The following is a 17,935-nucleotide window of genomic DNA, read 5'->3' as shown; positions in this document are numbered from 1 at the left end:
GAAATCTTGCTGATGTGATTGTAATGTACTATGTAACTTATTTACTGAATATCCGCTATATATCGAAAAAAACCTTTTATTAAATGAGGTTTAAAAAATAGTTTCCTAGCTGAGTGTTTTCATGGCTGGGGGAGGAGGTCAGGGCGATAGTGACACGAGAAGGAATTGTGAGTCCTGCGCTAGTCTGCACTCAGCATACCCACCCCTGTGTTTTCCGTAGCGATCCTTGAAGCTGTTTCTCAGTGTAAACTTCTGCCAAGGACACCACCCTGCAGCGTGGTTTACGTCTTGTATCCAAGAAGAAACTGGCAGATGCAGCTCCAGTTGCTTTACAGAAGAACTGATGGTGTAAGTGTGTCCCCCTCCAAGCCAAGTACGTTCCCAGAATGCTAGAAACAACCTTGATAATGCATTCGAAATTCCTGGGGTATAGTGCTAGGTCCACTGTGCTGTAAGTAAGGCCAGCTGGATTCTGACGCTACCCGAGACACCTACAAAGGCTGCATGGAGTTAGGCACCCAAGGGGCCTGTATCACACCTGAATTCCTGGATGGCTTTGGCAGGGACAGAAAATAGAGATTAAAGTAAATCCAGAGCTGCTGGAGAAAGAATTGACATTTTCGTGCTGTTGAGCAGTTGAATCTGCTGGATGTAAAACAGTGCCTTCAGCTCCAAGCTGTATGGCATATTTTTTAATGCTAGCATTTAAAAAGTGTTTCAGTAAATGCTGTCTTAAAGGCATTTGTCTGTTACCTGAATCTAAGCGGTTTTTATATAGCACTAATCATGTTTCCTCTGGCAGTAGCTGGATCTCTTGCTAGAGATTTTAAATATTAACATGCTTCCACCCACCCTCCAAATAAAGGTTCCTTCTGTTTTGGTAGATACCTGGTTTTGCTGAAGTAGGCTACACAGGTGCTTCTCCCACCTGTGGGCATGAGGTCTTTAAAAGCTGCAAATGCTTCACTACATAAAGCGTGTGGTGGGAATGTGCATGGGCTCCTGCTGGATTTCAGTCACAATCCCAGGTAGCACGTTTGTTTTGAGTTGTTAATTTATGCTGGTGTGTTTTCCATGTTCCTGGCAAAGCTGGCAGGAGAAGGCTTGGGCTAAGACATTAAACGGCTCTTTGTTTCAACTCTGCAGAAGCCTTTGCTTTGATTTACTCCTGTGGATTTGGCTGTTGATAGGCAGTAATACTTGGAGCAGTAAGTGATATTTTGCTTGGTGGGCAAAGGGAGAGGGAACATCAAAGCCTTCACCTCAGGTAGCAGACCAAGACTTGTTTAAGGCTTTAAATAATGTATTTGCCTCCCTGTCAAAGCCAACTGGCAAAGGTGCTGAAGGCTGACTACTTTGTACTACAAGTGGGAAGCCATGCAAACAAACTTTGGATGATCAAAAAAAGTCACAAGTTCTGGACATTTTGCTTTTCATCTTTTAACTGGTGGATATAAGCCCAAGCTTCTAGAAGTTACTTCAACTACTGAGACATTATAAAGCATTTTAGTGATTAGTAAGCTTTTGAGTTAGTGGCATTGTGAGGAATTCTGCAGTGATTCCCTGTATGGTTTTTAAATGGCATTACAACCATCACTGCAGGAGGCCATTCCTGGCATTACTGAGAACAACTGCTAGGGAGTGTCGGGGTTTTTCTTTATACTGGAGATTTGAAATTAGGTTTCAGCGACACTGCCTGTGGAACGGCAAAGTTTCTATTACAGAAGTTTATTAATGAGTCAGCCTTCTCTTGTCCAGGTTTAATGGAACTGATAGTATGTTGCTGTTAACAAAACTTAATCTTGTACTGAAGAACGTCTAGCCATTTATTTAACTTACTTGGATTTTTTCCCTATATAGCAGTAGTACACTTTTCTCTTAGGACCTAAGAACAAAGTCTGACAAACAGCGTCTTAGAAGATGGAAAAATACTTATGTCTCAAATGACAACAATCACAATATATCAGCATTTTAAAAGACTTAAGTTATTTTCTATTCTAAAATATAGAGGCAATAGGAACAGCATTTACATACTCTCATACTATAAATACATTGCTCCCTGAGCAGCTAGGAAAGTTTAATGAGAAAAAACTTCAGTTTCTGAATGCTCTCCACAAGCTGAACCATTTAATTATGCAACAGCCAAACAGGTTTGTATAAAATAACGTTATATTATTTTTAAACAAGTTTCACAGAATAACATTTATAAACATAGGCCTATATAATTTAAAAACAGCAAGTTTAACAGCTTCATCATGCTACAAAATTACTGTATACAAAAGATAGCCCAAGGGGATGTTAGAAGTGCTCTCTTGCTTGAAGGGTTTTCTGGTCTACTTCTAGTGTAACCCAAGTCATCTGCTGGTTCTCAGGTCTCATACTTCCTCGGCAGCTCTCAATATAATCACTGCATATGTAAGCTCTTTGAAGAGAGGTCAGTGTGCTAGCAAACAGGTAAAAAAACCTAGCTATTTCCTATCACTAATATAATTTTAGGGTATTTCTCTTAAAGAATAAAGTGGATGCTCATCCTCTAATGTCACAGGGAAAAGCAGAATTCCACATGGCTTGCAAGTTTTACATGGGTGTTCTTTTCATCCATGAAGAATAATGTGCTTACTACCTCACTGGATCTGGTGTGATAGGGAAGAGCAGAGAGTGATACAGAAAGAGAAGCCTTTCACCATTTAATTCAGTCGCTCCCCACTGGCATGCAGGCTAAGCTTTGCGTTAGCTTATACATGACATGTTGTAGCACCATTAATACGTGAATCAGCTGCTTTAATTCTACTACCTCTGTCTTCCACCACATCCAGTGCAGAACTTTAAAGTGCAAATTTTAAAATTTAGGAAAACTTTATTTATTTTGGGGGAGAAAAGGTTCAGGGGGGTGTGTGATTTTTCTGTTTTTTTTTTTCTTGAGAGGAATTGTCATTCATCAGGTAAAGCAACATTAAGCTGAACCTTCCACACAGCTTTGAACCGAAGCACCTCCTGGGAACTAAGAGCTACAGTTTTATTCTTTTTTACTGTATGTTTCATTGAGATTGACATAAAGGTTCTATTAGAAGGGGTTTAAATTTATCCTAATTTCTCACAACACGAAGGGGGAAAGGTGAGGGAAATCTTACACTGCAAGGGTTCCTTTACTGGTATTACAGTTGTGCTGAGACTGGATGCTCTGTCCCTTCAGTAATGATTTTGCTTTTTCTTTTTTGATGGCATTTATAATGCAAACCCCAAGAAAGAGCTACAGAATTTGTGCTGTTCAATCTGTGAAAAGAGCTGATGCAAATACACCCCACTCCACCACCAACTGCAGTGGTTCACTGCCTCATTCCCATATGTATCACCTGTATTGGTCACTTCCAAGAGCCAGGAACAGCTCTTACCTCTCCCATCCTGCCAGTGGAGCTGTGTTTTGCTCCAATCACCACCACACAGTCAGAACACTCAGATGCTATTCTGCACCCAAAATAGCCAGTGTAGAGCATCTGCTGTATCTAACACTACTTCAGAAATGTACAGACTTAGACTGTGTTTAGATATTATGAAAGCAACCAGCAGGATTACTAGGCATTAGACTCTGTGCTCATACCTCCCTTTCTGTAACCTAGCCATGAGTACCACACCTGCAGACACTGTTCTAGGAGACACCAGCTACAGAGATTTAAACACTTTTCTTTGTAGCCAAGCCCTAGGACAAGAGCATTGCACGGTCTATTCTGAAAATGTCTCCAAACACATGGATGAATTTGGTGTTTCCATTTGTTGGTAGTACTCGGAAGTCAAGTTTTACTCCACTCAAGCTCTGGCTCACTGTTGTGGTTTAAGCTCAGCCAGCAACCCAACATGAAGCTGCTTGCTCACTCTCCCCCTTCCTCCCCCCGCTCCCAGAGGGATTGGGAGGAGAATTGAAAGAATGTAACTCCCACGGGTTGAGATAAGAACAGTCCAGTAACTAAGGTATAGCACAAATCACTACTGCTGCCACCAATAATAAGGGAAATAACAAGGGAAGAGAATACAACTGCTCACCACCCGCTGACCAATACCCAGCCCAACCTGAGCAGTGTTCTAGCCCTTCTGGGTAACTGCCCCCAGTTTATATACTGGGCATGATGTGCTGTGGTATGGAATACCTCTTTGGCTAGTTTGGGTCAGGTGTCCTGTCTCTGCTTCCTCCCGGCTTCCCCTCCTCCCTGGCAGAGCATGAGGCTCACAAAGTCCTTGGTCAGAGTAAACATTACGGAGCAGCAACTAAAAGCATTGGTGTTATCAGCACTGTTCCCAGGCTGAAAGTCAAAAACACAGCGCTGCACCAGCTACTAAGAAGGAGAAAAATGACTGCTCCTGCTGAACCCAGGACACTCACATTAACCACGCTTTAACTACAGTCGCTAAGGGCACAGGCCAATCCCTGTTGCTCCACCACAGCAGATGGGGTCAGCAGGGGCTGAGCGTGCCCCAGGCTCTGTACTGCCAAAGCACCTACTTTGCCAGAAGCAGTTGGGTGCAAGTGAACTGAACAGCTTAGCTTTTAAAAGATGACAACACAAAATGGCTATTGACTATGTACAGTCCCTCCCATGTTGTTTCAGTGGGGCCTTTACTAATGATCTAGGAGAATAATTCTGTAAGAAATGACATAGGAATATGAAGTGGTCTGCAAGATAAATCCAGTGAGCAAGTTAACTAAGAAACTCTTTTCTGGCCAAGCAAACAGCTACCTGGAACGGGTTTGTGCTAGGTGAAGAATGCCATTGCACTCCTGACCCTTTTAAAGTAATGGATCTAAATCAAACTCAAGCCTTATCAGCAATTGCCTATTGAAGTTGGAATGCTTAAGAATTCCTCTAACAGTCACAGAATAACTATATATTGATAAACTGAGATTGTCTTGTAGCCTTCTACTTCACACCGTTCACTTAGAAATGCTCACTTTCCATCTCATCTCACCTTCCCCATTAACTACATGCACTTTCTCTCACTGCTTACATCTGTGCTTTCGTAACAAATGAGTATCCCAAAACCAAAATTTTCTGTCCCTAAGCCCAGGTCTTTTGTTCTCTGTTTCTGTATTTTATATCAGCCTACTTAGTTATAGGAAGATTCAGGAGCTGAGAAGGATTATGTCCACCAGTGACCCAAGCCAAACCTACGAGCCAGCTGTAGGCTAATAGGCCACATATTCCAACCTAAAGTTCTTGGTAAGCAACAAAATAAAGCAAGCTAGCAAATATTTTAGTCTCACTGAAACTATGCAAAGAATTCCCATTGCCTCTTTAAAATAAATAAACATTTAAGCTATACATGGCCTTCTAAGCAATGCAGTTGAGTTCCAATGCAAGAAGCCCAATTCAGATCTTAAAGCCAGTAACACGCAATCATCAGACCAACACTTTCTTGTGCATAGGTCCACAACTGCAGGGCCTGTTTGGTGTAACATTGAAGGGGATGAAACGTAAAACTCGCATATTTAAAATACTGAGGGATTCCCATGGCAAAAGTAAACACAACAAAGCCTGTATTGTGCCTCTAAACTGCAACATTATTCTTTTGGCCTTGGTTTTTCCAATGATAATGTTGGCCAGCTGCACCTAACAAGCTAAAATGGTTCTATTACAACAACAAGCATCACTAAATCAGGGATTAAAACCAGCTATGTGTTAGTTTAGGTAAAGGTCTCCTGCTAGCCAAACAGCAGATGAACTCGGCTCCACTGGTCTCTACCGAAGGTGTCAAAAACTTGACAAAACTGGTGTGCCCAAATTTTGGTAACTAACTCTTTGGGTGAGAAACTGTGGAGATAAACTGGTCTTTTCAAAATTGCCCAAAGATTCTCTTCAAAACAAACATTTCATATAAAAAGTTCTATATGCTGAGCTATCTGGAGTTACTTAAATAATTAAATACCCAACAAGAAAGTGTCATCAGTTTGCTCCTTCTTCATCTTCTTCTCCTTTAATAAGTAGGACACCTAAGAGGGAAAAGAAAATTTGCAAAGATTTACAGGTAGATTATGCATAAAAAGGTACAGTTAATACTGATATGCCTGAAAGCTTATCCAGACTGTTGGAAAAAATCAGGCTGGCAGAAAGAGGATGTGAACTTCCGCATACCTGAACTGCTCTTAATGAGAAAAACCTTGAACAGGTCTCCTGTTGAATGTTTTTCCAACTCTTCTCAGGTAACAGGGAATAAAAAAGGTACTAAAGCAGGACCTGCACAGATCAGCCTAACTTGGTCTCTGGGAGATGCACCATGTTGGTTCAACTGCTGTCAACCAACTAGCACATCACCCTTCTGTTGCTGGGCCCTTTACTTTGTGCTGCTACTTCCACAACATACATGATCAAGTTTTATTATGGGATACCTCCTTGCTGATACCAGACTAGGATGTCCAGACCACAGAATACAATTATATTAATGTGAATCCAAGAAGCAATAGGGTCACATCTCTTAGGGATAGCTTGGATATCACGTAATAAAGCTGTGTTACACGGTAGTGTTATAGTCTATATTCACCCCTTGGGTACTTAAAAAAATCTTACAGGAACTAACAGAAGAGATGCCTTCCTGTTGAAAGAGACCTTCAGTGCTTATTTTTGTCCAGAACATATTCAACCATTTCAGTGGTGCTGAGGTCCCTTTATTAGTCATCTCACACATAGTACACAGGCATAGCAGGATCCTGGGACAGTGTAACACCAAGAACCTTATGGCCAGTTGCAGCATTTCTGACCTCTTTCTCAACATTCTAGTTTTTGAGGTTTCCATTCTGAAACGTCACTCTCTTTTTCTACATTGCATAGGAAATGTACGTGCCTAATTCAGAGCTGTCCACTGCTCCAGGCTGCAAGAATGCTTAAGGAGCAAAGGGTCTAACCTTACACTAAGAAGGTTAGTCTTTGCACATACAGATACTTGCCCTATTCCATTGTTTCAGAATGTTTCCTAATACAACAGCAAACTGACTACTGCAGGCCATCCTTCACAGCAGTACAATTTTCTCACCAGCCTTCAACTTCCTAATACTTATTACTTCAGTTGATCTGACTTCCATTTCCCAGCTATTGCTCCCTGTAATGAGGCCGTCCCCTTTTCGCCATCCCTAAACTTGTACATTCCCTGCTGCTGCTCTGACTCTGTATTAGTGTTACCAGTCCTCCTCTCCTCTTTGCTGCTTTAGCAAACAGGGGATAACAGTGAAGTGCTAACATCTCCATTAATAGAAATTAACATACTCAAAACCTGATTCTAAAATCATATCACTTTTAGTCATAATCAGGACATGCTTTAATACATTTTCATATCAGTGACTTCAAAAGGGGAGCTCACAAATAGAGGCTTACTGCAGTGACAAGGGCTATACTCAGGCATTTAGGAAACTTGCATGAAGTATTGAAAACTGGCCTCTGCACCAGAAGCAAAACAGAGTGCATCCCTGTCCATCCCCATTCCCCCATGTCACACTCTTTTTTTTGGGAAAACTAAATCAAATTTGCTAGGAAAACTGTAACTCAATTTGGCAGATAAAAGTCTTGTGAACTTAACTTACTGCTAAATCTTTTAGTTCCCTTTTAGCTATATGCTAAAACTATTCGACTGGCTAACTTCAAGAGAAAAGCCCAACTACAGGACCACTTGGATTTAACACACCAAAATCCATCATTCTCGGAAGATCCTGAAGGAAGGATCTGAGTAACAACTTCTGATTAGTTCCAAAGAGAGAAGGGAGGAATATTAATTACATAGGCACACAGATGAATTTCCAAGGTTATGATTCATTTCCCTGTGGCTGTCTTTAAATGAAGCTATTAACTTACACCAATTGCCTCATGCCCCAAACTCACCATCCAGCTTTTTCAGCTTGGGTACCCGTTTGGTTGCTTCTTCAATCCAGCTGTTCTGATCAGAGGAGAATTTCTGTTGCAGTGGATTGCCTACAAACACCAGGTCCTCTAGTAATGGCAGCTCTGCCAGTCTCACAAACTCTGCTGCAACCACAAAGGTGAAAATACCAACCAGGTTGTGGAACACAGAAAGTACACCTGCACCTCACAGTCCTTTCAAGCTCAGTACAAACATAAATAACGTGATACAACAGGAGAGAGACTGCTTGGGCTAGAACTGGTATCAGACTCCGTTGGGCATAGAAGTGAAATTCAAGATGCTAACTATTTTTACTGTCTCGGATGAGTGGATATTTAGGGATTCTGTGCATGTCTGCAGGCTTATCAGAGCGACAAAGCCCTGCAACACAGATAGATAACTACTTCTTACGTGGTGACTGAACTCATGCATTCAACGTACTGCAAGAGAAGTAACAGAACAGAGGTGTGGCTTACCCCAGTCTTTCACCAAATTATTTGACATATAAAGAACCTTCAGCTTCTTCATTACATGGATACCCCTCAGTTTCTCAATGAAGTTGTATGAGATCCACAGCTCCTCTAAAGTCTCTCTAACTGCCTCCTGCAAAATGACAGGACTACTTAGGGAAGTGGAAGAATATTTTCCTTATTGTTCAGATTCTCTCTTCACTGTCCCCCCCACAGGTCACCACATGTGAGAAAATATTAAGATATATCACTCCTCATTTCCTTTTAAGCAGGTCCCTAATTATGCATGACAAATACTCATGGGAATTAAGAGCAAAGGATCTGAAATAGATTTAGGAGGACAGAAATCACAATATTAGAATAAGACAAGGAATAGCTGTCTGGAGTAGTTGTTCTTAAGGCATAGGGGCAGAGGAGACAAATTTGGCTGCTGGTGCACTGCAAGTATACATGAAGTAAATGCCATTTGACAACTGCTTTAGAAGGGGTTTTATACAAATATGAGTGATTCATTTCAGGTGCGTATATGTTTGTACCTGTTGGCCACAAGTTGCTTTCATAATTCTCTCAAAAGAGAGGTTTTTTTTTAAACCAGCCATTACACATTGACTCTGCATTTCACACTTCAGAGATATGGCATCTCTGAAGGTGGGAAGAGCTTTGAAGAGAAACATTCTGTGGGAGAAACATACGGTGTCTCTTGAGGAAGTAAATAATTTCTGTAGTCATTAAAAAAAAAACATTGATTAAAAAAAAATGAAAAAAGTTCTTCTGCCCTTAATTCAGTTGTAACAAAAATGATCCAGTATTTTCCTCAACAATTTTTTCCGTACCTGGTAGACAGAGTCCTCCCACCATCTTTTCCCTGAAAGCCGTATTGCTCCAGGTGCCAGTTAACATAAATAGGACTTTTGTCAACTGTGCGATCATAGGACTGCCAATACTTGTAGTAAAGAAGCATAGCCTGAGTATCTTCAGCTAGAAAATTCCTCATGCAAAAAGCCTGCAGGAACTACTTTCATGTAAAGTCAGTGGATTCAGAGGGCTTTACAGATAAACAGCAGTTTTCCAATAAAAGTTGGGCTCATCTTTACCAACAACAATTAAATCTCTCTTTCTAAAATCCTTTTATGTAGCAAATTAGCTCTGAAAAACCTTCAAAGATTAGGAATGTTTGAACAAAAAAAAGAGAAAGACCATCTGAAAATTCAGACGCAACGATATAAAAGGGCAAACAGATCATAGAAAAGGAGAAAATACATGGTTAGGCAACAATGTAAATTCAGCAAAGACATTTTTGAACACAGGGGAATTATCCCACTTTCTAGACAGCACTCCATCGTTACTGAAGAATTGATACTAAGAAGCGCATACCAATCCATTCAAGTTCTTTATGTTATTTCTTCCCAAAGACAGAATCCTCAAATTTTCTGTAACAGATAAAAGAAAGGGTTTTGTTAATAAATGTGAGGGCATTTTTAAATATAAGAAGATGCCATATTTTACTTACAAACAAACTGCATTCTGAACAGCTTGTCTTAAGAAAGAATGACAGAAACAAAACCTCCTAACCTACACAGATCATCAGGAGCAGATGCAGTGAACAGCTCAGAAACATGCTCACGAATACAAAGCTGTTCATGTGTAGGTTACTTAGTTGAAATTCAGACCAGATAAATACTAAATATCAATTATTATTTCACCTTGCACCTGAACTCTAACTGCTAATTTTTTGATGCTACACAGTTCATACTCCTTCTCCAGGCAAAAGTTGTTCTAATCTTATTTTAAGGCAGCAGATTCAATTTCTATAATGAAGGCAGCATACAAAACTACCTTAGAGAAGTCTGATGAGGGGCTTTTCAACTTGTTCTAGCACCCAGATAAAACTAGTGTAATACTAGTCTAACTCAAAGCTAACACAAAATAGCAGTCTTTTTGTATAGCTCATGTTCATCCTTCTCACAAGTATTCTTGCAGCTGTAAATAAGCAAATGGAGTCACAGCATGCAGCTGGGTTAACTCTGGATTTATACCTTTCATTAATGTTTTAACACTTCTTTGTAACTGCATTAAGGATTAAATACTTAATAATCTTGCTTTGCTCTTGTATGCATAATGATTGAAAATGCGTGGTACAATGATTCACGACAAAGCTGATGAAAGTCTCAGCCAAGTAGCAACAGGTAGTCCATACAGCACATGTAGTGGCTACAGACTGCTACAGAGAGAGATTCCAGGCTGAGCTAGAATAGATAGTTGTATGCTCTGACTCAAGAAAAGCAGGGATGAAACCACACCTGATAAAACCACACCTGGCAAATATTCTAAAACAGGAAGATTATTTGTCATTAAAAAGTTGATTCACAATAATAATTCTTTTTGGTTTGAAACACAATCGCTTAATACAGGACCACGCTCAAAAAATGAAGAATCATAATCAGTAAGTCTACTTTAATCAGTTAGAATACTATAGCTAATATTCTCCAGAATATATCCCTAAGGATCCCCATCCACAGGTGGTGGGAGATGGCCTTTTGTTCTAGCTAGCTATTCTCTCTGGAGCTCACGTTTATAAACTATATATTTGCACTAGCTTCTGAAATTTGTAAGAAATGAAAGGACCCTTACAACTACAGAAATGAATGATTGCTTAAAAAGCCATGCCTTAAAATTGTTTCTAACTGCTGTTACTGTTTTTTATTACTCTTGTTCCAAGATATTTTATAAAGGAAGAAAGATCTCCCTCACGTAACATTTACACTCTCTAAAACACAGAACTAACACTTACTGCTTTCATCTAAAATATTATTATTCACATGTATGGATACACGGGTGCGATAATTTGTGCAGATGCTGGAAAGGGACTCTTCATCAGGGATAGGACAAGGGGTAATGGGTTTAAACAGGGGAAGAACGTTTTTACTGTGAGGGTGGTGAGGCACTGGCACAGGTTGCCCAAAGTGGTGGTAAATGCTCCATGCCTGGCAGTGTTCAAGGCCAGCCTGGACAGAGCCTTGGGTGACATGGTCTTCTGTGAGGTGCCCCTGCCCATGGCAGGGGGGTTGGAAACACATGATTTTAAGGTCCTTTCCAACCATAACCATTCTGTGATTATCTACTCAGCATAATTATAATATCAGGTATACACAGCAATAGTAATCTTTTCTGGCTGAAAACAGTGTAGACACTTAAAAAGATTCCTCAGCTTCCTCTCTGCATTAAGCAAAGGCAATTATGCAATAACTAGTGGCTTGTTTTTCATGGCTCTTTGCTGCTTTCTCTCTCTTTCACTGAAGCCAAAAGAAACAGTGAGTTCGCCATATTCTATACCTTTAAGAGATGGACCATGTGGTTCTAGTCTGCTTGACTCAATAACCCAGCAAATTTCAAGGTTTCATAGCCAGCTGCCCAAGAAATAAAAGTTCAGTTCCACAGAAGAGATGGCACACCCCTTTCAAATATGAACAAAATCAAACCAAGTATACCTGATCCTCTGCAAAGTAGAATGACATTCTTCCATCCAAGCTTACAACATTGCAACCTCCTTCCAACCAATACCACAATTTCAGAGTTGATGAAATGCTAAGCATCACAACTGGCCCCACTGGCGGGTACAAAGGTGCTTTCTGAACAGATCTTCTTGTTGTCTGAACTTTATAAAGTATTTAATCTAGAAAGTTATCAACCTAGGTTGTAAATAGGAAATTGGCCTTTTCTGTATCCTCTGAAGTGTGAAATCCACTCCTTTTTAATGGCTAATCAGAAATGTTTTGGGTTTTTTTTCTGATTCTTAACTCTGTGAATCTATTGGGTTCTCCCCCAGTTGTATCACCTGCACAGTGAAACAACTGCCAAGGCTAGTGCAGGGATACATGCTTTAACACGTCTTTACTGCTTAACATGCATTCTCAAGCAAGACTGGTAATTTTAAAGGTCACTTGTCATTTTCTAAGAGGAAGGAACAAAATAGGAGAAGAATAGGTATAAAACTGGACACATATAAAAGTCATGGTGTATGTCCTATCCAAGCAATTAGAAAACAAACATAATTAATCACTGGCTTGTCACTTACTCAGGTTGCTCAGGTTGGCGATTCTTTCAATGCAGTTTGTAGACAGCGATAGTTTCCTTTAAAAGCAAGAATAATCAACTCACAATATACAAGGGATCACTGTATCAAAAGAGTTCCACGTCCAAACACCACTGCATTAGAAATAATTGTCTATTCTTACCTCATTAGATGGTGAACTAACTAGATATGTGAACAGATTTAAAATATCCTGAAACCATCAAGACTTTTACAACTTTATTTCCAAGGTTCTGGGAAAGTAGTTACTTACAGGACATACTGGATTATCTGTGTCCCTAACCTTATCAAATGTATGGCTGTGTATTTCTGAACTGGCTCTAATCTCTTTTTGGAAGTCCTGCTGAAGTCTCCTTTCTTTCTGCATAAATTTTGGAATGAATCATCAATGTGCCAGTTAGCTGATAAGACTCCAAACATGGACCTATACTTATAGGCTGATAAACAGTATGTAAAGCTTCTGGAAACAAATATCAATACAGAATCTACCTTAACTTGTAGACAGGGACCTCTGAATTAAAAAAAAGGAACTTTTTTTGTACGTGGAAAGACAAGCTCAGCTGAGGAAACAAAGGAGATTGCTGCTGCTTTGAAGGCTACACTTAAACACAGTAAATACGTATTTGCACAGTGGACATCAGAAAAAATAGAAAATTCATATAAAGAGAAGAGAATATTTGGTTTCCAATTAACTCAATATTTGGTTTCCAATTAACTGATCTTACTCGCAGTTAACAAGCATGGAGAGAGATTCATCCATCTTCTCTACAGGAGGAATCTGACCATACAGCTTCACCTCCTTTGCCTCTGAAGCCTTCTGGCCATTTTTTTCTTCCTAAAGAAGAGAGAACATAAAGAAGAGGCTCAGTGCTACATGTAATTACTAAAAATTACTATACTAAAAACTTACTGTAAAAGTAATCACTATAGAAATAATGCCAATATAGTACTAAAAGATATTACTGGAAAGAGAAAGCATTTTGAATACCATTTATCAAGATTCCTGCTGGCATAGCATAAAAAGGGGAAGGCAGCTTCTTTTCAATATACGAAAAGAACTTGCACATTACACATGCTTTTTTTTGAAAGCTGTGTTATGCTGGAGCAATTTAATTAAGGGGTCCTAAGCTGTAAAGAAATGAAGAATAGATGGAGATCTAACACTGGGAATAATGGTACTTCCATGGAGACGGACACACAGAAGTCTTGGCAAGGGCTGATCTGTAGCACAGATTTTTAAAAGCTTTGACAGAAAAAAATCACTCAGAAACTCAGAACTCAGACCTAACTCACAGCACAAACTGAACATAGGGGAGTGCGTTTTGGTGGAGAACCTCAACAGATTCACAGAGTTAAGAATCAGAAATAAAAAATATATTTCTACTTAGCCATTAAAGAGTGGATTTCACACTTTGGAGAACACAGCAAAAGGCAGATTTCCTACTTACAACCTACGTTAATAACTTTCTAGACTAAATACTTTATAAAGTTCAGAGCTTCAGAAAAAAACCACCATAACTTCAGCATTTGGGTTTATTAAAAACTATAGTCTATTAAATCTTTTAAAATTCTGAAGCAATGGTAATTATTGACTCAACACTTGGAACAAGTATCTCCTGAGGTAGTGCCACCAGTTTTGACAGCTGCCTCCCTGACAGCACAAAGGGAGCATTTTGTCCAGTGTTCAGTGGGAGGACTGGAGGTCCATTAACAAAGGAGAAATCTACCCGGCGCTTTCAAAACAAGGGCTCTTGTTTTCTCCCCCACTTTTATGCAGCTACTGAAAAGCCAAAGCTGAGCTCTGGCCTGGTTTATACGGCTACTTTGCAATGAAATGCATTGCATCCCAGAAGTCTTTAAGAATCTCAGAGCACAAGAGAAGGTTTCGACAACATTATTGTCTCTCTTATGCATTCAAAATACTTTGGGCAACTTAATAAAAAAAAAAAGATATTAGCATATTGGCTTGGGCATTTACTTGTATTCCAGTTTCTATCCAAATCTAGTGTGTTAATTTTTACTCAAAATTAACCATTTAGCAAATAAGCATGTCAGATATTTTGCTACAGTATGGTGGATGCGTTCAAATTAAGTCACTTCATAAATGTGAAACTTGCATTTTCTTTTCTAAGAACAACACTGAATCTATTTGCATTTATACTCAGTTTATACCAACAACTAATTCTTTTTTTTTTCCTTAAAAACATGAAAAGGAGAGAGCTTCCAATGCACTGTGGCCAGCAGGAGGAAACTTCATCCCAACTGTCACGTGCTTCTGGAAGAAAGGTCAGCTGAAAAACCACAAAAAGGCATGGAGAAACCACAGACAGAACAGACACTTCTTTAAGAACATGGTAAGTTAAAGTTGCTTTGGTTTAAAGTTAAAGCTGCTTTGATTTAACTAATGTCAGCTTTACTCTAGGGCATAGCTAAACCCTTATGCCAAAGGGAAGGAAAACATCCGTAATGCAACACATCACCACATCCAATTTTTCACACGGCCTCAGAAAGGAGGTTTTAGACCCATCCCCAGCAACATGATCAGAAAAGCAAATTCAGCACTTCATGCCTAACTGCAATGGAAACTCACTGACACGGGTCTATTATCTCTAAGAGACATGTGACAGAGGAGCAAACGGAAAATAAATCTTTACCAGGAAACATGGAGTTGAAAAGGCAGAAAGAGTGAAGGGGGAAAAGCACATTTTTAATACTGAGTTCACACCTCTAGTAATGTTAATGTCTGCAAGTTGTGGTATTCTAGTCCTTATGAGGAGAGCAGGAGTCAAGTTTGTGGGATATACAAACATAACTGAAAAAACCCTGAAATACTGAGGGCACTAAACAATGAGCTGAACAGTCAAACCCCATGCCAGAGAGTACTGCAAAGCAGCTCGATACTGTTTCTACAACTTACCCATTTGGCTAGAGCTTCTCTGATAGTTGTTGCTTTCGCCTAAAAGATGAAAAAGTAAATGAATATTCATTGCAAATTTTCAGTTGCTTTGTTCACTACTTCCTCTCCCTTCTCTCCCCATCCTGCTTGTCTATCCCCTCCCACCCCTTTCCTGTATTACCTTCCTCCAGCTGGAACTCCTCAGTGCCCCATAATTTTATTCTCTGGACTACTTGATAGCATTTTCAGAAGCAACCAATTGGTTTCACGCAAGGACATTATCTTTCTGATTTCACTCTCTGCCCTGCCTGGAGCACGGGTTTGGGGTGCTGCTTGTTAGCTTTGATGGTGAAAGTCAATTCAATGGCATGAGACACTACTGCACTGAAAAATGTGGTCTAATGCTCTTAAACACCTACACTTGCTGTGCATTAGCAACTTCCCGTCTGAAAGCACATCTGTGGTAGACAGAATGATATAGCCTCTCAAGATTCACTGAGGAAAATACCGTACCTCTTGCCAATAGTCAAGAGCAATCTGGATTGTTTATATGTGTTCTTCTTCAACCATTTTATGTCAAGTCATATTAATGTGATGTGAAAACATGTATTTCTCAGGACACAGCTGCTGTATAAAGCTTTTTAAGGACTGACCCACTGACCAACTTCCTGTTATCACTATCTCCAACTTTTCTACCTCACACCAGTCTCGTTAAAACCACATAATGATACCCAAAACAGTCGTATATCAAGAAACTCTGATATAACCTAACCATTAAACACATTCCAAGATGTCTTTTGGATTCAAAAGGTTTCAGAGACCAATCTTTCACAAAAACTGATCAACAGCCTCTCTTCTACAAACCCAGGAAGACTCTAGTTTGGACATCCCTATTGTTCTTAAGTATAGCACTACCACATGCAGATAGGAGCAGCTTTTCAGGTCATCACAGATCAAAGAAATGACTGCAAGAGTTAAAACCAACAACTAACTTCCACCCTAAATCTTACAGACAATCACCTCAGCCATGGAGCTTTAGTGCTGGTCACTCAGCTCTAGACCACTGGGAACTCTGGACCCAACAATAAAAGAAAACAGTCGAGGCAGCTGTGCTGATTAACAGGTACCAGTGTGCAAGCAAACCCAGCCTGCTTCCAGTAAACCGGGGTTTTTGGACAGGCACATCACAGCATTTTCCACAATTACGGTAGCCAACCGTTACTGCCTTCAGGTACATGATCTTGGTCACTCACGTCGAAGACAGACCAGTGCCTGCTTCTGTTTCAAACTGATGTCTAACACCAGACTAGATTTTATAGCTAATGATCCATGTGAGTACAAGGAGCAGCTTCTTCCCTGATCTCTGCTGCCTTGTCTCTCCTGTTGGTGGAAATATGAAGATCAGCACAGCTGGTTATGCAGAGAAAACGTACCAGGGATTTTGTTTGCTTTGAAGCATACTTAAAATGTCTAGACAAATCATAGTACCGCCTGTCAAGGGAGGTTACGTGAGGGAAACCTCCCTCCGAGAAGCCTATTTTCAGGGTTTCTCTACCTGCACATTGATCAGTCGCCTCCAGGTATTTAGATTAAAGTCATGTTACACAGTTTCCGTACGATGGCACCCCAGACTCCCCGCTACTTTGATCTATCCCTGAAATCCCCCATTTCAATGCACAGTAACAGCGCAAGACTCCCCGCCTCAGCCACCGCCCCGAGCGCTGGATACCTCCTGGACAGCTTATGCCGTGCCCGCTGCTCGGCGCCCGACACCTTCTCGGCAAAGCCGGGGGCCCCGGAGGACTCTGCTCTGCCACAGCCGGGGCGGGAGCTGCTCAGGGGCAGCCCTGAGGGGACGCCGCTAGCCCCCGTCCCCTTCCGCCTCCCGCGCCAGGGGAGCAGCTCCATTCCCAGCCCACATGCCGGAGCAGGCCCCGGCCCCGGCCCCGGCCCGGCCGCCCCCCGTCAGCGCGGCACCGAGAAGACCCACCATCGCCACTGCTACCGTTACCGCGACGGTTGCTATGGAGCGGCCACCTCCCGCGCATGCGCAGCGCCGCCGACACCGCGAGGCGGAGGGGGCGAGCACGGAGACAACCGCACCTGGCGACCATAGAGCTGCGCCGCCACACAGAGCGTCCTATCCCGGAAGTCCCGTAAAGGGGGGTGGCCCGCGAGGCATTGTGGGACATGTCTGGAGGTCGGGGGGGTACCAAAGGTAGTCGCGCAGGAGCCCCCTGGCGGTGCCGGGCGGACACACCTCCCGCCCTCGGAGTACCCGGTAACACGGGCCCCGGTGGCCAGAGCCCTGCCAGACCCTGTCCCGAGCTCACGGGCACCCCGGTGCCCCCAGCTCCTCCTGGCATCCCAGCGACTGCCTCCGGGAAATGCGATAGGAGCTGCACCGGGTGAGGAATGCAACACAACATAACGTGGCTTGGGCTAAGGCACGCAATAGGCACGCGGTTCAGCATATACACAAACAATGGAGTGTCTGCATTGTAGCTCTGGTCTCCAAGTAGCACTGTAAATACACATACTAGTGCAAAAGGCCTTCTACAGGCCCTTCTGTGACTTTGTCCAGGAGCACCCTGACCCGTTCAC

At 41.4% G+C, this 17,935-nt stretch overlaps 1 protein-coding gene across 4 annotated transcripts; it reads right to left on the bottom strand.

Moving 5' to 3' along the window:
- Nucleotides 1–1,096: 1,096 nt before the first annotated feature.
- On the bottom strand, nucleotides 1,097–17,444 carry DNAL1 (dynein axonemal light chain 1). Of its 4 annotated transcripts, none has more exons than XM_057403914.1 (9): nucleotides 17,322–17,441; nucleotides 15,353–15,391; nucleotides 13,161–13,270; nucleotides 12,421–12,476; nucleotides 9,720–9,775; nucleotides 8,352–8,478; nucleotides 7,857–8,000; nucleotides 5,917–5,980; nucleotides 1,097–1,696 (listed from the first exon to the last, which is right to left on the bottom strand). In XM_057403914.1, the coding sequence occupies exons 1-8, from the start codon at nucleotides 17,322–17,324 to the stop codon at nucleotides 5,934–5,936; spliced, it is 582 nt and encodes a 193-aa protein (XP_057259897.1). In that variant the 5' UTR covers nucleotides 17,325–17,441; the 3' UTR covers nucleotides 1,097–1,696; nucleotides 5,917–5,933. The 4 variants fall into 4 exon arrangements, with proteins under 4 accessions (XP_057259897.1, XP_057259896.1, XP_057259898.1 ...); XM_057403913.1 differs by lacking the exon at nucleotides 1,097–1,696 and adding an exon at nucleotides 1,797–2,422; XM_057403915.1 differs by lacking the exon at nucleotides 1,097–1,696 and having other exon boundaries at nucleotides 5,841–5,980; nucleotides 7,857–7,997; nucleotides 17,322–17,444.
- Nucleotides 17,445–17,935: the final 491 nt, after the last annotated feature.

This window comes from Pezoporus wallicus, unplaced genomic scaffold, assembly GCF_028554395.1.
Source record: "Pezoporus wallicus isolate ANWC-B61680 ecotype Strahan unplaced genomic scaffold, APGP_CSIRO_Pwel_v1 contig_8673, whole genome shotgun sequence".
Taxonomy (NCBI): Eukaryota; Metazoa; Chordata; class Aves; order Psittaciformes; family Psittacidae; genus Pezoporus; species Pezoporus wallicus.
The sequence above is the reverse complement of the archived record's forward strand: the minus strand, read 5'-3'. Positions and strand labels throughout refer to the sequence as shown.

Bases quoted from the DNA above. Each gene is read 5' to 3' on its own strand.
- DNAL1 (XM_057403914.1), bottom strand. The intron at 13,271-15,352 runs GTAAGTTGTAGA...TCTCTTCTTTAG, and splicing joins GAGAAGCTCTAGCCAAATGG to GAAGAAAAAAATGGCCAGAA. The intron at 5,981-7,856 runs GTGAGTTTGGGG...TTTCCCTCTTAG, and splicing joins CAAGCTGAAAAAGCTGGATG to GTGTCCTACTTATTAAAGGA.